The following is a 21614-nucleotide window of genomic DNA, read 5'->3' as shown; positions in this document are numbered from 1 at the left end:
AAAATGAGTTAACTTGTTATAGTAGGAAAGAGGAGATTGGATCCTATTTTATAATTTCACAATGCTTTCCTTTTCCCCCAGGTACTTCTAGACTCTCAGAATAGACTCGAATACATTCAATTAATTCAAATACATATTTTCACAGTACTATATGGGATAGCATAGAGATTAATGCAACCAGTTTATAAAGTCAGGGTTTTCTGTTCCATACTTGCACCTAAAACTTCTATTTTATAAATTAAAAATGGCTTCTCTAGCAAAATAAATCTGAGTCCTAAAATAATCTCTAATATTTATTGTCTCAATTTGAGTCAAATATGGGATAAGTAGAGTAGACTGCAGTGACAATAACAGTGAACACTTAGAGAGTCAAGTAAATTACTTGAACTTGTCTTTCAACACACAGCCTAGGAAAATATTGAGATTACTGTGTTTGGTCTGGATAGGTTTTTGACCAAGAAACTCTTTATATCTGTAAGTATACACAGCTTTTCAAAGGCACCAGAGAAAACTCTCGTTTGTTCTTGAAGAAGGAATGATTCACTATACAAAGGAAATTGTTCCAGTATGTTATATAAAGGAAAGAGAAAAAGGTTCACTATATTTCTACATGTTCTCACTTGTAAGTGACAGCTAAACATTGAATGCACATGGACATAAAAATGATAACAGGAGACACTGTGAGCTACTAGACAGGGATAGGGCATGGGGGTTGAAAAACTACCTAATGGATACTTACGCTCCCTACCTGGGTGACAAGATCCATTCCCTAGAGCTCAGCATCATGCAATATCCTCGTATAACAAACCTGTTCATGTACCCCTGTATCTAAAATAGAAGTTGGGTGGGCGCAGTGGCTCACACCTGTAATCCCAGCACTTTGGGAAACCGAGGCGGGTGGGTCACCTGAGGTCAGGAGTTCAAGACCAGCCTGGCCAGCATGGCGAAACCCTGTCTCTACTAAAAATACAAAAATTAGTCAGGTATACAGGCACGCACCCATAATCCCAGGTACTCGGGAGGCTGAGGCACAAAAATCGCTTGAAACAGGGAGATGAAGGTTGCAGTGAGCTGAGATCACACCACTGCACTCCAGCCTGGGCAAAAGAGTGAGACTTCATCTCAAAAAAATAATAGTAATACAATAAAAGTTGAATTTTTAGAACAATAATAATTATAATGCCAATGAACAAACAAAAAGAATAAAGAGATTCATTACTGTAATCTCATGGGGAGAAACTCACAAGTGGGTGGTATATTTATGCTAGAAATTTCAGAAGGGGATAGGTGGGGGCTGGGGAGGGCAATGGCAGAAATCACTCCTAAAGCCCTTATTTTTTATTTTTATTTCTTCGTTTTCAGAACAGGATTCCCCAGGTGTTGTACTCTTGCCTTCTTGTCACACTTATCTAACCATATCACTTTCAATATCATTATATTCAATGCTCTGTCTGGTTATACTTTATTTCTCTCACTCTCTGTCTTTCCATATCACTTTTAAATTGTTTTCTGCTGCAAGTATTGTTTTACAATGAATATTCAGAATGAATAGTCAATAAGAAGTAAGTCCACATGCAAACCATCCACCCTCACCTGGGTTATTTTGCACTAACTGGCCTTTCCCTCAGTAATCCACTCTTCTCACAATAGTCAGAGAGATGTTATTAAAACATAACTCAGCTTATGTCACTTTACTACTTACGACCCTAAAAATCTCCCCATTTTATTTAGAATAAAAACCAGACTCCTTATCATGACTGGCAGAACCCTCTGCAACTTGGTCCTGCTTAATTTTCTGTAGCCTCCTCTCAACGCACTGCTACCACCCACAAATATTCCTTCTGTTCCTTAAGAACAGGAAACTCATTCCTACTTTAAAATGGTGTGTCTGCTCTTCCTTCCACCAGATGCACATGGCTCCCCGTACGTTCATTTAGATCTTGGTTTAAATACCACCTCCTCGGAGAGTTCTTCCCTTAGTAACTACAGAAGTAGCCTTCTCACTTGATGTTATTTTCCTTCCTTCCTTTTCATAGTATCCTTCATTGAAACACATGCTATGAGAGCAGAGCCCTGAATCTCCAGGGCCTGAAACAATTCCTGACACATGGCAGGTGCTCTATAAATATTTGTCAAACAAACAAAGCTGTAAACTTCTTCGTTGAAGGCTTTAATGGTACTGCTTTCCTTTCAGAATAATCTGGGGTTCTTTCATCTTCTTGTGGCTATTTGAGAAAGACAGCTCAATTATTATGCAAGCACATTTCCCCTTAATGTTATGTGACTTCGATATTGCTTTTGCTCTTTCAAATTTGCTTCACTTTGTCTGATACATAATTTAGTTTCTCATTGTGGCTGTTTATTCAACTTGAGTTAAACACTATGTTTGTACTGGGTACTGTATTTACATGTCTACTTTGCATTTTGTGTGTTTACTTCCTTTTTACATCCTGAAAACAAATATATGAGTACTTAATCATCTGTTTCCATTTTAATTCAGCATTGGTATGGACTGTACTATGGCTCACACAATCCAAACACAATTTAAGGTATCTTCTGATTAGAAAATCTGACATAAAATACTGAAATATATCTTTGGTCAGAATTATTTATAGAGCTATGGCTTTTGTAACACAAAATAGCAAATACTTTTACAGCTGTGAAAAAGAAAGACAATGATTAAAGAATTTCATGGAGTCTTTGTTTTTTTTTTTTTTTTTTTTTAGGAGGTTGATTGGGGCTGATAAATTTGTGCTTGAGTTTGAGTTTGATTTAAAAACAACAATACGCAGTGTCACCAGAGAGTTTTTCAGTGTATTCAATAATAAAAGCAAAAAGCAAAAGACCAACCTGGAAAAGTAGTTTTATATTTACAAAGGTTACAGGTCAGCACATTCAGAGAGAAATATAGCCAGTACTGTTTCTCATAAATTTTTTATACTTGAACATAGGAGTCAAATGTGACAATGTTTTGCTTCACTTTGTGTTCACATAGATGAAGGAGACCAGTAAGTCATAGCAAAGCTGACTGCAAAAAGCCAACAGCTAAGAATCTCTATATGGATCACAGAATTACTGGTATAGTCAGTACATAGAGACAAAAGCATTTTCACTATCTTTCCAACTTATTCCTTCTTATAGCTTTATTCCAGAAATTATTTAACCTCATGAGACTAAAAGTCACTGATCCTACCATTTCTCACTGGCCATTGCCCATCTGGTGTTTCTCTCCTCCTTGCCCTGTTTAAATTTCAAGGTGAATCATTACAATCACTATCCATATGCACATTCAACTCCTCATTTTCTCTATCAACCACCCATCTACTCCTGACAAAATAACAATCCTGGTTAAATCCAGTTCTATACCTACCTGGAAAATGAATCCAGGTAAATGAATGAGGCTAAAAAACGGACACATAATCAAATGTTCTAGTGTCCAAGAGGGCTTAATATTCCCCTCTGACTAATCTTTTGACTAAGCTTTAGACAGCTTCCTGACTCAAGGCTACTGATTTCCTTTCACTTAGAGCACTAACTTTTAAAGAACTTTCAACTGAAAATTCTTTATCTGCCTCTTTGTGATGAAAATCTTCTCCCAGCTGATTTCACACCCCAGGAATATCTTTCTCAAGGACCTTGGAGCCATCCTTTAGAAATGTAATCTTAGAAGGAAGGAGACAGGTCCTTTTCTCTCAGTCTCTCTGGAGGATGGGACCCTAACTTTCATAAGGAACAAATGGCAAACACAGATGGCCTAATGACGATGGACAACTGCCTCGCTCCTAGAGTACCCCCACTGGAGTTACCTATGTGACTTTTCCACTAGCTTACCCCAGTGCTTAAAAGCTCTCCTACCTTTTGTTCCATGGATTTAAATATCCTTCCCCTATTGCAATAGTCTTGAATAAATGCTTTGTTGTCTGTTTAACTTAGATTTGGGATTGCTAACATCAAGCAGAGCCTTAATGATGCCTAGCAATCATACACTTTCCCTAGTCCATTCACTTTTCCATTTTTCTCCTACTTTCTTCCTCAAACCATTTGTACCTCTACCCCATCCCCAGTCTCATTTGATCACCTTGCTTTCTGTATCACTGTGAAAATAGAATATATCATAACAGACTTTCCACAGCTCCAGTCACTACATCAATCCACCCACCTGCATGTGTATCCAGATAGTCTACCTTCCCTGTTTCTAGAGGCACTATAGCGCCTATTCTCTTGTGTTTACTCAAGAGGCTATATGTGCAAGCCTCTCTGTCTCCTGCTTCAATAATGTTTTCTGTTCTCTAAACCTGACTTTCCCTTTCCTATCTGCTGAACCCATTTCTCTCCTTATCTTTTCACCTAAATTAAAATCCAAGCTTTGCTGACTCTTCTCTAAGCTATTATCTTCTCTTGGATTTTAACATGCAAAATGCTCCTGATTTTCCTCCTACTTTCACAGGCTTTCCTGGTCTTTCTTCATTCCTCATTCTCTTAAGGTAGAAATGTGAAGAATCAGTCAAGGCTTTATGCCTTCCTCTTCATTCATTTATTCATTCTCTTTTATCCCTATAGGTCTACCTTCCCTTTTCTGATACAGACCACTGTTCACATGTATCCAATTTTCAATATTTTGTTTGCCAGGACTCCCAGCAAAATGTATTTTTGTGCTCATATATTTTAATATATGTAAATGATGTTTCAATAACTATCTCTTTTATTTGGTTTTAAGCTTTTCTCTCAGCATGATGTTTTTAAGATCTATTCATGGTTTTATAATAATTGTTGGCTGCTCCCTCCTTCAGGGTTCTGCCTTGTGTTCATCTGCATTTGGTCCCACAGAATGATATTCAGATAGCCAACAGTTCCCTCCACACAAACAATGCCACAACAAACCATCTACCTACCAGAGATCTCTAAGTTTCTGATTGTACCCTAGTCTCTCTCCCTGAGCTTCTTATCGCTCCACTTCAGTGTACTGTTCTTCCAGTCTTCTTCATGTCACTTCATGACAACTCCATCCTTCTAATTATTTACAACAGAAACCTCAGGGTTTCCCCTTGATTCCTCTCTTTCTCTCATTTCACTAGTGTACTGCAATGGTAAAGCTTTTCAATTTTACCTTCAACATACAGTCACAATCAGCTGGGTGCGGTGACTCACACCTGTAATCCCAGCACTTTGGGAGGCCAAGGCAGGCAGATCACGAGGTCAGGAGTTTGAGACCAGCCTGGCCAACATAGTGAAACCCCGTCTCTACTAAAAATACAAAAAATTAGCTGGGCATGGTGGCGGGCACCTGTAATCCCAGCTACTCAGGAGGCCGAGTCAGGAGAATGGCTTGAACCCAGGAGGCGGAGGTTGCAGTGAGCTGAGATCGCGTCATTGCACTCCAGCCTGGGTGACAGAGCAAGACACTGTCTCAAAAAATATATATATTTATATTTATATATGTATATATATATTTATATTTATATATATTTATGTATATATTAATATTTATATATTTATATAATTTTTTATATATATAGTCACAATCTGAGGATTTTTCGATCTCCTTTTCCCACAGTGAACAAAGTCACCACTATTGCTCCCTGGATTATTGTAGCAGCCTCTTTATTTTTTTTTTCAACATAGCAGCCACAATAGTTTTGTTAAAAACCTAAGTCAAATAATTTCATTGCTCTGCTTAGAGCCATCCAATGACTTTTATCTCACTCTAAGTAAAAATTAAATTAATTGCAATGCCCTAAGTGGCCCTCCATTACTTGGCTGCACCTGTAGCACTCTAGAGACACCTTTTTCTGACCCCATCTTCCAATTCCGTCACCATGACCTCTCCCATACACTATTCCTGTATGACATTTTCTCCTGCTAGTCTCTCTATTGTCAATTCACTCCAAAAGACTTAGACTTGAACCTTTAGAGAAAAAGTCTGAATTTTCATACACCACCAATGTACCTCTATTTCCTCAGCAAACAGGAAAATACAATTTTTTAATCTTTTCAACCTGAAACAAAACTTATATGCCCAATACCTTTAGGACAACAACTTTAGACTACATTCCGTATAAAGCTCATCAATTTAAATGGAAAAACTTCCTCCTGCTGCTGCTGTTATGAATCCCAGTCTACAAAAGGATAACCTAATGTGTATTGTTTCTCCTCTTTCTCAAAACCATAGCTTTATGGGTTCAGAGAAAAACAACTAAAAGTGACATTCCACTTTCAGGCATAAAATTATGTGTATCAAATATACTTACGTGGTAATAAAATAAGTGCCCAACTACTAATCCCAGTTGTAAATTTGCTAATCTGAAGCTTCAGAGTGGCGGTAACTACAATTTTACTTTACACTAGTTAAAATAAGAGAAATATGCCAGTTCCTATTCTTGTAAGTCAAAGTAACATGGTATTTACCACAACAAAAAGTTTGTCTCCCTCTATAATTAGGTTGATTTGCACATCCCTGCATATAAATGTCAGACATGCTAAGCTACTTTCTATATGAAGCCAAATATATAGCTCATCCCAGAGCTTAAAACATTTTTTAAAGGTCTCTGCAGTTTGTGATTCCTCATCACACAGCTGTGAAAGAAACCAGCCAAGCAGGCTGGATCCCATCTCAAAAAGTTCAAAGGCTAAAAACAATTACCTCTTCAAGGACATCAGCGAGCTTGCTGAGGATCTCTTCAGGAAGGCTCTGGAATGTTGGAACACTGAAAAACAAAACAGAATAGTGCTGAACACATGAACCGCAACTTACTTTTATAAGTAATAAAAATGACCATGAATCTAAATTAAAATACAAAACTATTTTATGACAAAGAATCTGCCAAAAAAAAAAACTGCATTAGCCACACAACCTGAAAAAAAAGTAAAAAGTTGCAGATGAAGATCAAAGCAATCATTTAAGCATGGTTTGATGTCTAACAGGGAAAAGGCATGGAGTATGAAAAAAAAACTTGGAGTTTGGATAGACTGAGTCAAAATCACTGTTATATTTACCTGCATGACCATGGATATGTAAATGAAAAATAAAATTCTAAGCCCCCCCAGTCAACTGATGGATGCCCCTCTTGGCCAAGGGCATTCCAAAGTAAACCTGAAAAACTACTTCAGTCCATGATGGGAAGGAAGGGATTGGACATGCCTCATTATACCCTCTTCCCTTTGGAATTCAGTCGCAACTTACCAGAATTAACATTAAAATAGAAATAGAAATCTTAAGACTCATTGTAAGTCTTAAAATATAAATCTTAAGACTGACAAAACAGATTCTTTGTAGAAATAAGATACCAAATTCCAACCTGACTCTAGTATAGAATCACATGACAGATAGCATACCCTGAAAGAAACTGAAGTATTTTACCCCAAAATATATTTTTTTGATATATTTTGAAATGGTCCTGCAAAACTGACTCTTGTGGGGAAAGTCAACATTCTACAGAGAATCCCTTTGCTTTCCAGGTCTTTTCCCTAATCTTCGAGAGAATTAATTAAGAGTCTGGCATATTTTTATGTCTGATAAGAGTTCTGAAGCCTGCTACCTGGAGGCTTCATCTGCATAATAAGAACCTTCATCTCCACAACCCCTTATCTTAATCCAGAAACTCCTTTTATTGATTCTGGGTCGTCAGATAATAACTTAACTCTTATATCCAGTTGTCAATCAGAAAATCTTCTAATCTACCTATGACCTAGAAGCTCCCACTTTGAGTTTCCCACCTTTCTAGGCCAAACCAATGTATACCTTATATGTACTGATGGATGTCTGCCTGTAACTTCTGTCCCCCTAAAATGTATAAAATCAAGCTGTAAACCAACCACCCTGGGCATATGTTCTCAGGACTTCGTGGGGCTGTATCATGGGTCATGGTCCTCACATTTGGCTCAGAATAGATCTCTACAAATAGTTTTCAGAGTTTGACTCTTTTTGTTGACAGGTGCCTCAACTTATAATGAGGAGAAAGCCACTCTCTCCTCTGTTAGTCTGCTGTCACCAGGTTCCTTTAAGCTCTATTTCCCTTTCCAGGTCTCCCTCCATACACACACCTTTCTCCAGGCCAACTCCTAACCATTATTCAAGACACAGGTTGATTGATGATGCATTCAGATATGCAAGCATTCACTTAACAACTTTGGAAAGCTTCCCACTCTCCTCAACCCCTCTCCAGCTAGGTCAAGTTCTCCTATCATGATCTCTTTAATCTCATACTACAAGTGTAATTAGATAATTAATTGGATATTTGTTATTGTATGTCTTCTCTGCTAGAATTAAAAATCCACAAAAGTAAGAACTATATCTGTCTTTTTCAACCCCCTGTATTTTCAGCGATTTGTAAATAACAAACAACCTATTTTGAATGTAGTTACGAAAGCATGAATTTGTGAATGCTTCATAGGACAGTGATTAGACCTGAAAAGGTCTACCCATGAAATATATTAGTTTAGTTTGCTCCAATACATCAAAATACAATGTTAGTTCCATTCTTTTCACCGTGTTCTCTTATATCTCCCCATTAAACAGTAAATAAAAATATCAAATGATGTCAAATGTACAAACCAATACAACTTATTTTATGCAAAATTATAATAACTTTAAATTTAGAAAACAAAAGCTTATCAACATATAATTCCTGAAACTTCACTGGAAAATCTAACTGGAATGTGGAACTATAGTCTCAATTAATCAGAGCTTAATGTCTGACTGGAGAAAAGGTTATAACTGAGTGTATACATATTTGTATGCCTGACATTTGACTTATAGCACAATTTTGGCTTGATTACAATGATACAATAAAAAAATAATAATATGCTCCTTTGGTAAAAGCATGAAAGTTTTGTTGTTAATTTGTCACCTTGATTTCCATTACTTAGGGTAAAGCTCATTGATGAAATCCCAAGGTTTTATGCAGAGGTGTAACAATTCACCCAGAACCATCTGTTGTACCAGATTTACTGCTACGGTCTGAGCCATATGGGGTTTAATTTCCAGAAGGCAGCCTATTTCAGCAGCTGGATGGACCATATCACAGAGAGACAGAAGGAGATAGAGGAAGCTGTTTCCATGAGTTATGTAGGTTGAAAAATTTAGTTCTGCCTTGTTCTTTTAATGAGCTGTATTTCAGTTTCTTGTGAGATGAATAATTAGAGTGCTTCTATCCCATTAGGTATTTGTGGAAAATACAAACTAGAACTGAGTTTTTCTCATTTTATTACAATTGGCTTTCTTCTTTAGACCAGCCTATTCCTATTATACTATGCCTCTTATTTTACTTTAGGCTCTGGCTATCCCTAGCCATACTACAGTATTTTCATTTCCAGGAGAGTTCTTACCCAAGAGAAGAAATTTACTTGACTATATAATGCATTAAGTGAAAACAAAAGCATCAGGTTTTAGGAGGGCATTTTAAATATATAATCTTTCACAATTTTAATGCCTTTTTAAAATGCCTCAAAACATTGAGCAGCATTTATTGCTAATAAAAATTAAGGATGATTTTTAAGAAGAAACACTCTAAAATATTACCAGTAACAACTGAAGCACTTCTGGACTTCACAAAAAGAAAACTATTTAACAGGAAAAATAAGTGCCTTCACTTTCATAAATTACTGTGAACACACTTTTCTAGCCATCTTTACACATCTAAGATTTATATTCTGCAAACAGTAGATAAATTCTGTCACGTAATTGATTTGCTTTCTAAGAATGATTGGTCTACTAGTAGCTTACACACTAGGAACAAAACAATTGAGAATGTTTATAGTTTGAATTTCTACCCATGAAATATATTAGTTCAGTTTGCTCCAATACATCAAAATACATCAATTTAGACTCCACAAATTATATATAAGATAATTCAAAATAAAGTTATCTATACTTTAGAAAACTGAAGGCAGAATAATTGCAAGGACAAACTTCCAGATAAAATGTTAAACATTAGAGAAGAATATTTTCAGTTATATAAAAAAAAATATTGTAACAATTTACACGCTAATTATCAGTAATTCTTACAGATGCATTACCTATTGTTTTGGTTCCCTAAGGACTTGCAATAGGCCCGACATTACAGAATGCACTAGAATGTAATATAATAGAGATGATTTAATGTGCAGTGCTTTTCCACTGGTTTTTCTAATTGAATGTAGCAAGGACTTAGAATTTGTAATGACAATAATAGAAGATGAGATTTGAGTAGTTTCTCTTTGCCAGGCAGTGAGCTAAGGGTTTTATAGATAATATAAATTTCATTTTTACAACAACCTTATCAAATAGCCATTCTTATTGTCATCTATTTTATAGATAAGACAACTGAGACCTTGAAAGTCTGCCTGAGGTCATTCCACTCAGCACTGGTGAAGAGAGGATGAAACACCCCCTCTAACTGCTGGTGGAGCTGATTGCCTACTCACTGAGCTACATACTGTTCAATGAATGTACTAAAAAAATGCTTTTCCAAACAACACTGTATTCTTTTAGATAGTGATATGGAAATAAATAAATAATAGTAGTAACATTTGATTCAGTGACTTCATTTATTTCCAAATATTTTATTAGAAAGAATGTCAAATAAATTGAAAGTCTGGAATAATAAAGATCACCTCTATCCCCAACATACAGAATCACAACTGTTAACAGGTATCATTTTTTATTTATCTACTCTCAATCCATGTATTCTTCTATGTGTGTGCATAGACTAATGGATATATGGATATTTTTGGATGACACATTTGAGAGTAAGTTGCCAATATGAAACAATTTGAATACTTCAGCATACATATCAACAACAACAAAAAAATTCTCCTAAGGAAATAAAATTAATCCCATGATCACACCTAACAAAATTAACTATAAGTCTATAATATCATCTAGTATTTATCTCACATTCAAATATTACCTATCACCCAAAATTGTCTTTATCAATTTTTTGTTGTTGTTTTCAAACCAAGTCCAGTCAAAATCTGAACACTGCTTTTGGCTGTCATTCCTCTCTTTCATCTCTCATTTTATGACAACCCTCCCACCTTTGCCCATATGACACTGATATTTTGAAGAGATTAGGACAGTTGTATTAGTAGATGTCCCATTTTCTTAATTCATCTTAGTAATTTTATTTATGGTATCCTATTGCATGAAAATAATAACTAAGAGGGGGAAAACCTAAGTACGAATAATTTTATTAAAGCATGTCAATAAAAACAAAAACAGGGAGCACATATAGAATAACACAATTAAATGCAGCAAGAGTTCTCAAAATGTGGTCTGGGAACCCAGGGATTTCCTGTGACCCTTTTATATGGGTCTTCAAACGTCAAAACTATTTCCATAAATTGGAGTTTGCTTTTTTTCACTTATTCTTTCACATGCACACGGTAGAATTCTCCAGAAATAACCTGACATAGAATGATATTATCACTTTGATGACAAATGGAATGCATGCTTGTTTGTTCTTGGGTTCTCTAAAATTTTTAAGGTAGTAGATTTATGATAGGTGTACTGTTTACATAACTTAGTATGCTATTAGTACTTCTGCTGTGTTCTTACTAGTCATTACACCTGCTATAATCTCTGTAACCTTATTATCATCATCTACTAGATCATTCTTTTGAAATCCTTAATGTTTCTGTGTGCCTGAGCAGAAAAACAAGTAAATACATTTGGATTCCTTATTTTTCAATAACAGTTTTACATATTTTTAAAACATTTATAACATTTGAAATTTTATCTTATAATTTTAGAATTGTATAGTACTTATTAAGAAGTTAATAAAAGAAAGTTTAAGGCCGGGTGTGGTGGCTCACGCCTGTAATTCCAGCACTTTGGGAGGCTGAGGCAGGCAGATCACTCGCGGCCAGGAGTTCGAGACCAGCCTGACCAACACGGAGAAACCCCATTTCTACTAAAACTACAAAATTAGCCAGGCATGATGGCACAAGACTTTAATCCCAGCTATTTGGGAAGCTGAGGCAGGAGAATTGCTTGAACCCGGGAGGCAGAAGTTGCAGTGAGCCAAGATCATGCCATTGCACTCTCCAGTCTGGGCAACAAGAGCAAAACTCTATCTCAATAAATAAATAAATAAATAAAAATAAAAAATAAAAGTTTATATAATATTTTTCTTAATTTAAGAATAGATTATCTGCTTTGAAAGGGTGATTAGTAGACTTACATTCTCAAGTCCCAGAAGTCAATCTTTAAGTCCAAAGACACTCAGAAAATATAAAAATGCATCAAAATATCAAAAGTACTCCATAAGCATGTGTAATTATTACGTATCAATGAAATTTTTTAAATGTCACACCAGAGAGTTCCTGATTCATGGAAGATAGAGAATCCAAAGAAACTTGGAAACACTGTAAATAAGAAATACAAATAAGATTAAAGCTATCTTTCTCTCATTGTATAGATAATAAATTCCCTTATTATGCTATACAAAAACATTTTTGGAAAGATTATCATTCCAGTTAAGTTATGACACCACTTTGAGACAAATCATTCAGATTTTAAAGAAAAAGAAATCGAGTTTTAAAAATGTAGACATGATGCATTTTCTAAAAGAAAAGTGTTTTGTATAGCTTTTCAACTTAAAACTGAAAATCAGTCAAGTATCTTATGGGTTACCATATTGCATTCAGTAGAGATCACACAATAATTAAGAGATGAATGAAACCCTGTATAGTTGACTTTGCTGAATGCGTGCTGGATGCAAAGTCAGTAAAAGAAATTATTGCACTGCGTCTTTCAAACGGTATGGTAACTTGCTGGAATTAAAGGCTTACCTACAAAACAAAGACTGAGTTAAGATCTTGTCTGCACAATTATACTTTTGCTTTACAAATGAATGAAGCTATAGACATAGCTGGATTCGCTGTTTTGCTTGTATTCTTCTAGTACCAGAACAAACTAATCATCAAAGAAATTATCATTTACATGAATATGTGGCAAGAAACACAAGTGGTAACTGTGCTATTCAGTGTTGAATAACTTTTTAAAAGATGGAGTTGAATAACTTTTTGACTCTTAAAGCTTATCCTGGAATGCCTGTGTTGACATTTGCATTGATGGTGCAAAAGTGATGGTGGCTCTCAGTATAAATAAAAGCAGTCACACCAAACTATACTAGTTGTTATTTTCTTATTCACCATACACTCACCATAGAAAAGATAAATAACATACCAGTTTTACTTTAAAGTATGAAATTCTTCCTGAAATAGTAAAAGGTATTAATTTTCTTAAATTTAAATCTTTAAATTTTGCATGCATATTTTTGATATTGTGTGTGTGACAAAATATTGAAGTATGATAGTTATCTCAAGGAAAATCATTTGAATGGTTGTTGGAGTTACAAGCTGAGTTAGCCATTTTTTTCATGGAACATCATTTTTTACTAGAAAATGATTTTTAAAAATTATGGGTTTTGGCGGACTATTTTTCAGAATGAACAAAGTTAAGCCCATCACTTAAAGGGCAATAACAGACAGTGGTTTTTGCCTATGATAAAATTCAAACTTTCAGCTGAAAATTAAAACTTCAGACAACTTTTATCTGCCACTGTGACCATAAAAGCCTTCTAATACTTGAAGACTTTTCCTGATAACATCAGTAGTTAAGAAATATGACATTAAGAAATATGATTTTTTTTATATTGGAAATTTTGCATAACTCAGTAAGCCAATCATTTCCAAATGACCAAAGCATAAAAGCATAATGTTTTAAAAATCACACATGGGTAAATAATTCATTCAAATTATAAGGTGGATCAGTGGATTTTAATGTTATAATAGAGTATGAAAAGTTTACTGCTATAGTTTCAGATTCCATATTGCAACTAACCTTTAAGAAACTGACACTTGTTGGATGTTAATGAAGTATGAAATCACAAAAAAGAATGCCCACATTATCTTGAAAGGCTATTAGCATAAGCCTCCATTTTGCTACTACATATATCTGTGAGGTTTTATTTTCTTCATATATTTCAACCTGAACCACATAAATTCAACAGATCGAATGCAGAAGAAGATTCGTGTGTTAGTCTGTTTGGCATTGCTATAATAGAATACCTAAGGTTGGGTAATTTACAAAGAAAAGAAGTTTCTTTGGGCTAATGATTCTGCAGGCTGTAAAAGCATGGCATCAGCATCTGCTTGGCTTTCAGGGAAGGCCTCAGGAAACTTAAAATATGGTGGAAGACAATAAAGGATCAGGCATGTAGCATGGTGAGAGAGAGAGTAAGAGAGTTGTCAGGCTTTTTTAAACAACCAGTTTTCATGAGAATGAATAGAGTGAGAATTCACTTATTACCAAGGGCATGGCACTAACCCACTAATGAGGGATCCAACCCCATGATCCAATACCTCCCACTGAGTTCCTCCTCCAACACTAGGGATTGCATTTCAATATGAGATTTGGAGGGGGTCACACATCCAAACCATATCAATATGAGAATCCAGTCTTTTGTCAAGTTAGATAGTTAGATATTGAGAAATTTGTGTATATATATATTATATAAATTTTTTTGACAGAGTCTCACTCTGTCGCCCAAGCTGGAGTGCAGTGATGGGATCTGAGCTCAGTGCAACCTCCTCCTTCCAGGTTCAAGAGATTCTCGGGCCTCAGCCTCCTAAGTAGCTGGAACTACAGGCATGAGCCCGGCCAATTTTTTGTATTTTCAGTAGAGACGGGGATTTCACCATGTTAGTCAGGCTGGTCTTGAACTCCTGACTTCAAGTGATTCACTCTCTTTGGTCTCCCAAAGTGCTGACATGTATAATTGTAAACCTAAAGTCCTTTCTATTTTTTTTTTTTTGATTTGGGAAAATATGGTTATTTTAATTAAAAATAGACTTTATGTTACAACATAATATGTTTATTATTGAGGTTTCCAAATGAATTAGTGAATAAATATTTTCTAAATATTTTCATTTTTAATTCCAAATACAGTAAATACTAACAGATGTAATCAACCTAAGTTGAAGAATCACTGACATGGTGATCAAAATTGATGTATTGATGAAAAATATGTAAAACATGGAATACCTACAAGATAATATTAAGAGAAGACATTCAAAGTTATGTACACAATGGAATGATTACACTTTACAGACACTTCCTATAATTGTGAACAGAGCTTTGCAGGAAAAAATCAAAAGGTTAACAGATATTGTGTTAGGTGGAATGACTATTAGTCTTATATTTTTTTTTCTCTCGCTTTCTTATAATTTCAAAGTTTCTATTTTGTAAATGTATTCTTATAATATCAAAAACATAAAGTGCACAATTATGGTTATAAGTCGATAAAATGTATCTGAATGGGCCCATTTAAAGAAAAAATATTATTTCTTTTTTAGAGACAGATTGCTCTGTCATCAATGCTGCTGTGTAGTGGTATAATCATAACTCACTGCAGACCACAGCTTTAACCTCCTGGGCTCCAGCAATTTGCCTGTCCCAGCCTCCTGAGTAGCTAGGACTACAGATGTGCACCACCAGTTTTTGAAGGGGCAGGGTCTCGCCATGTTGCCCAGGCTGGTCTCAAACACCTGGCCTTAAGTGATCCTCCCTCCTTTGCCTCCCAAAGTGTTGGAGTTATGGGCATGAGTCACTATGCCTGGCCAAATTTTTTTTTAATATTGGAAAACATTGTTGTGTAATTAATTAATTTGTTTCTTCATCAAAACTTATTGAGTAACTCATGAGCCAGAAATTGTTTTAGGCATTCAGGATTCATCGATGCACCAAAGAAAAGATTTCTGCCTATTCATCAAGGAAATAGAAAATAAAGAATACATATGATAAATAATGTATATTATACATGTTTTAAATATACATCTATATCATAGAGTTACATTAGATGAGGGCTACAGAATTTTCTATTATTTAAAGTAGAACAGAGTAGTAGTTATTACAATGGAAGGAGGGGCAAGTTGAAAGATTAAACAGGCTGACCAGGATGTCCTGACTTTAAAGGTAAGATCTAAGCAGAAACTTGAGAAAGGTGAGGGAGATAGATAACTGGATTCTGGGGAAGAGCATCCAGGCAGAGTGAACAGAGCGAGCCAAGGATTTTTAAGTGCCTGGTACATTCCAGGAGTAGCAAAGAGGTCAGGGTGCCTAGACTTCAGTGAACTGGGGAAAGGAGGAAGATGAGTAGACATCAAGAGGTAAGGGTGGGAGCAGGTCACAAAGGGGCTTATAGATCACTGTAAGAACTTAGCTCTAATCTGGGTGAAATTAGAGCCATTGCAGGATTTTGAGCCTAGGAGTGACATATCTTACTTACACATGAAAAAAAAATCCTTCTTCCAGCTTTAGGGAGAATAAACTGTAAAGTCGTAAAAGGGGACCCTGGTAGACCAGATAAGAGTCTACTGCATGACAGAGGATGGAGGGCTGGACAGCGTGGAAGCAAAGAAGGAGATAAGGAGCAACTGGGCTCTGCCACATTTTGAAAGTAGAAGCAACATGATTTCCTAGTAGACTGACTGTAGAATAAAAGAGAAGATTTTGGGCTGAGATGATGGGGTTTTCTAAATATATGATCATGTCATCTGCAAACAGAGACAATTTGACTTCCTCTCTTCTTATATGAATACCCTTTATTTCCTTCTCTTGCCTGACTGTCCTAGCCAGAACTTCTAATACTACGTTGAATAGGAATGGTGAGAGAGGGCATCCTTGTCTTATGCCAGTTTTCAAAGGGCATGCTTCCAGCTTTCGCCCATTCAGTATGATAGTGGCTGTGAGTTTGTCATAAATATCTCTTATTATTTCAAGATATATTAAATCAACACCTAGTTTATTGAGAGTTTTCAGCATGAAGTGGTGTCGAATTTTATCAAAGGTCTTTTCTGCATCTATTGAGATAATTATGTGGTTTTTGTCATTGGTTCTTTTTTTTTATTATTACACATTATGTTCTAGGGTACATGTGCACAACATGCAGGTTTGTTACATATGTATACACGTGTCAAGTTGGTGTGCTGCACCCATTAACTCATCATTTACATTAGGTATATCTCCTAATGCTATCACTCCCCCCTCCCCCCACCCCACAACAGGCCTGGTGTGTGATGTTCCCCTTCCTGTGTTCAAGTGTTCTCACCAGGATACAAAATCAATGTGCAAAAATCAGAAACATTCCTACACACCAATAAAAGATAAACAGAGAGCCAAATCATGAGTGAATTCCCATTCACAAGTGCTACAGAGATAATAAAATACCTGGGAATACAACTTACAAAGGATGTGAAGGACCTCTCAAGGAGAACTACAAACCACTGCTCAAGGAAATAAGAGAGGACACAAACAGGCGGAAAAACAGCCCATGCTCATGGATAGGAAGAATCAATATCATGAAAATGGCTATACTGCCCAAAGTAATTTATAGATTCAATGCTATCCCCATCAAACTACCATTGACTTTCTTCACAGAATTAGAAAAAATTACTTTAAATTTTATATGGAACCAAAAAAGAGCTTGTATAGCTAAGACAATGATAAGCAAAAAGAACAAAGCTGGAGGCATCACACTACCTGACTTCAAACTATATTACAAGGCTACAGTAACCACAACAGCATGGTACTGGTATCAAAACAGATATAAAGACCAATGGAACAGAATGGAGGCCTCAGAAATAAGAGCACACATCTACAACCATCTGATCTTTGACAAACCTGACAAAAACAATCAATGGGGAAAAGATTCCTATTTAATAAATGGTGTTGGGAAGACTGACTAGCCATATGGAGAAAACTGAACCCCTTCCTTACATCTTATACAAAAATTAACTAAAGATGGATTAAAGACTTAAACATAAGACCTAAAACCATAAAAAGCCTAGAAGAAAACCTAAGCAATACCATTCAGGATATAGGCATGGGCAAAGTCTTCATGACTAAAACACCAAAAGCAATGGTAACAAAAGCCAAAATTGACAAATGGGATCTAATTAAACTAAAGAGTTTCTGCACAGCAAAAGAAACTGTCATTAGAGTGAACAGGCAACCTACACAATGGGAGAAAATTTTTGCAATCTTTCTATCTGACAAAGAGCAAATATCCAGAATCTACAAAGAACTTAAACAAATTTACAAGGAAGAAACAACCCCATCAAAAAGTGGGCGAAGGATATGAACAGACACTTCTCAAAAGAAGACATTATGCAGCTAACAAACATATGAAAAAAAAAAAAACTCATCATCACTGGTAATTAGAGAAATGCAAATCAAAACCACAATGAGATACCATTTCATGCCATTTAGAATGGCAATCATTAAAAAGTCAGGAAATAACAGATGCTGAAAAGGATGTGGAGAAATAGGAATGCTTTTACACTGTTGAGGGGAGTGTAACTTAGTTCAACCATGGTGGAAGACAGTGTGGAGATTCCTCAAGGATCTAGAACCAGAAATAGCATTTGACCCAGCAATCTTATTACTGGGTATACACCTAAAGGATTATAAATCATTCTACTATAAAGACACATGCACACATCTGTTTATTGCAGCACTGTTCACAATAGCAAAGACCTGGAACCAACCCAAATGCCCATCAGTGATAGACTGGATAAAGAAAATATGGCACATACACACCACAGAATACTATGCAGCCATAAAAAGGGACGAGTTCGCGTCCTTTACAGAGACATGGATGAAGCTGGAAACCATCATTCTCAGCAAACTAACACAAGAACAGAAAACCAAACACCGCATGTTCTCACTCATAAGTAGGAGTTGAACAAGGAGAATACATGGACACAGGGAGGGGAACATCACACACTGGGGCCTGTCAGGGGGTGGAAGGCTAGGGGAGGGATAGCATTAGAAGAAATACCTAATGTAGATGATGGGTTGATGGGTGCAGCAAACTACCATGGCATGTGTATACCTATGTAACAAACCTGCAGGTTCTGCACATGTATCCCAGAACTTAAAGTACAATAATAATAATAATAATAAAGAAATACAGCTGAAAAAAAAAAAAGAAAGAAAGAGAAGAGAAGAGACAAGGATGGCTCCCTGTGGTTGGAAGGAATCAATAAAAACAATTTAATTTTTAAATATTCAACAAGCAAGTTCTTTTCTAACTTAGTAGTAAAGGGTTTGATATTTTCAAAAGATTATAGTTTTAAAATATAACCAAAGAATATCAGATGTAGCCCCATATTTATAAGCCAAAACATCTGAACAAACAAAAATCTGCAAATAGTTCAACAATGTCCTCTACCTAGGAAGACGCATACGGAGTTATATTAATTATCTCTGGGAAGCATATGGAGAAGAGTAGCCTTCTGATTCTCTTACAAGAAATCATCCCTGCATCAAACTTAGTGCCGCCGGCATTGACAAGTATTGTTTATTTCTGTGCCAGTGACTTCCTTACAGAATAAAAGAATAAAAGCAGAAATCTATGACTTACTAAAAAAATCAATCTGTATTGATGAGGGATTAAAGGTCCTCAACCTTATAGCTATCTAATTATTCCCCTTAGCAACCTTATCAGACTTTTTTCTGCACCAAATAAACTTTTATCCCGTAATTGCATGATTTGGCATTTATCCTGGTCCAGTGTGTTATGCAATTGTCTTACTACTGGTCCTTCTCTTAGTTTCTTGTCCCACATCTGACTTTAATCTACTTCACACATCACTGCCAGATTTAGCAATGTTTAGCCCTTATCATGCAATGGCCGCAACCTATTAATAGCTGTCTATTATCTTGCCAGATTAGGAGAATTCAAATTTTTTTCACATAAAAATACTTTAAATAAGGAAAACCACTCTAGAGATACAAGAGACACTGTATTTTTATTATATATGTGATAAAAGTTTAAACTCCTTATACTGGAGAATTGTACACTGGGTAAACATATGAGTTTTAGAATCAAAAGAAATCAGGTTAAGTTAGGCTCTGCTACTAATTATTAACTATGCTTTTGGCCAGTTATGTAACCTCTCTGCATCTCAGATTCTTTTTTTTTTTTTTTTTAAGAGACAGGGTCTTGCTCTGTCACCTAAGCTTAGCCTCCTGAGTAGCTAGGACTACAGGCACATTGCACACACTTGGCTCATTTTTATTTTATTTTTTTGTAGAGACTCGGTCTCACCATGTAATCCAGGCTTGTCTTGAACACCTGGCCTCAAGTGATCCTTCTGTCTCAACCTCCCAAAGTATTGGGACTACAGGCATGAGCCACCATGCCAGGCCTCAGATTTTTTACCTTAAAAATAAGATGATATCACTTTCTCCATAGAGTTGTGGTGGACACAATAAAAAATAGTAGGTATAACATATTAAGAAGGTACCTGGCACATAATAAATGCTTAATAAAGTTCAGCCACTACCACAATTATGATACAGTATATGCAAAATGTTCCAAATGCTGTTATTATTTAAGACCTTCAGTAATCAAAACAAATCTCTAGTACATTAGATATGAACCGCAGTCTAGACTCAAGAGTGTTGGAAATATCCTTTTCTTCATTTTAAAAATCAAATCATACGCGTTTGATTTGGAGTATCAACCTTTCTTTTTCAGGAAGATATTAAATCACACTCATTGTTTAGCTCTTCCTCAAGGTCATACCTGAATCTAGGAAGCATGTTATGTCCAAAAGGTGAGGAGCAAAATTGTTAACTTCCCTGCTATCAATGTCACAAGGGGCCCTTGGAGTCCAACGACTCTCTGCTTTTGTGTGCACAAAGGAGAAAGGGAACCTTGGTCAGGTCAACCTCTCTAGGTAATTGCATGCAGAGAAACCCACTCTTGGGGAAATGTCTCCAAGGTCTTTCTCTTTCTCCATTTGACTCAGACACTCTTAGTACTTTCTTCCAATGAATCTAGGCTTTAAAAATACATAAGAAGCACGTTATCTTCTAGAGGCTTCTAATACTGACCAAAAACTCTGAGACCAATAGACGGAAAGAGCCTAACAACCTGCTTGGGAAAGGAAAAAGAGAACAATATAGGGAAGATATTTTAACTATTTATAGTTGAATAAACTGCCCTACAGATGCATTCCTAGCATTTTCAGGACCCTGGTTCCCAGTTCAACCAAGCTTTGTCTACCACAATCAGACCACTCCAAACACACAGAAACCGTGGCCTTTTGGCCAATGCTCAGACATGGGTTGGGCAAAATGACAGGGCAGGAAGAAAAAGTCTAGGAAACAGGCCCATGCAGATACTGGAAGTGAGCTCAGGAACATGTGGGCAAGAAACCCCAAGGTCCTGATTCTTGCTCTAGAAGGGGCTGGGCAACACACATTCTCTTGATTCCCCCCAAGGAAAGGGACACACCCAGAAGAAACTGAAAAGTTCAAGGACAGGGCTCTAAAGAGGAACCTTTTGTCATCTTCACTACTCATCCAGTTCTGTCCTGCTCTTGCTAAGAACAACAGCTAAACACTGTCCTTCTCTACCTAAGTCTTAAGCTTTTTGCCTTTTCTCATGGAAACTCAATTCTTCAACACCTCTTCATTCATTCAATAAGTCTCAGTCCAGATGATTAATTTAATGGGGCAGCAAATATAACCATTTTTAAATGATTTAGAAAAGAAATCTATGAACTTCCTCTATTATCCCTATAATTCTCATTTAGACAAGAGTTCTATTCTTATCAATTAG

General features: G+C 36.1%; 1 protein-coding gene across 2 annotated transcripts in view; it reads right to left on the bottom strand.

Annotated features, from left to right (window-relative positions):
• Nucleotides 1-21614, bottom strand: part of PRKG1 (protein kinase, cGMP-dependent, type I) — a 1321360-nt gene that overhangs the window by 380689 nt on the left and 919057 nt on the right. For both annotated transcript variants that reach the window (XM_011938762.1, XM_011938761.1), the window contains exon 5: nucleotides 6641-6704. In XM_011938762.1, coding sequence (XP_011794152.1) covers nucleotides 6641-6704 — 64 coding nt within the window. The remainder of the gene's footprint in view (nucleotides 1-6640; nucleotides 6705-21614) is intronic.

This window comes from Colobus angolensis, unplaced genomic scaffold (genome assembly GCF_000951035.1).
Source record: "Colobus angolensis palliatus isolate OR3802 unplaced genomic scaffold, Cang.pa_1.0 Scaffold177, whole genome shotgun sequence".
Taxonomy (NCBI): Eukaryota; Metazoa; Chordata; class Mammalia; order Primates; family Cercopithecidae; genus Colobus; species Colobus angolensis.
The sequence above is the reverse complement of the archived record's forward strand: the minus strand, read 5'-3'. Positions and strand labels throughout refer to the sequence as shown.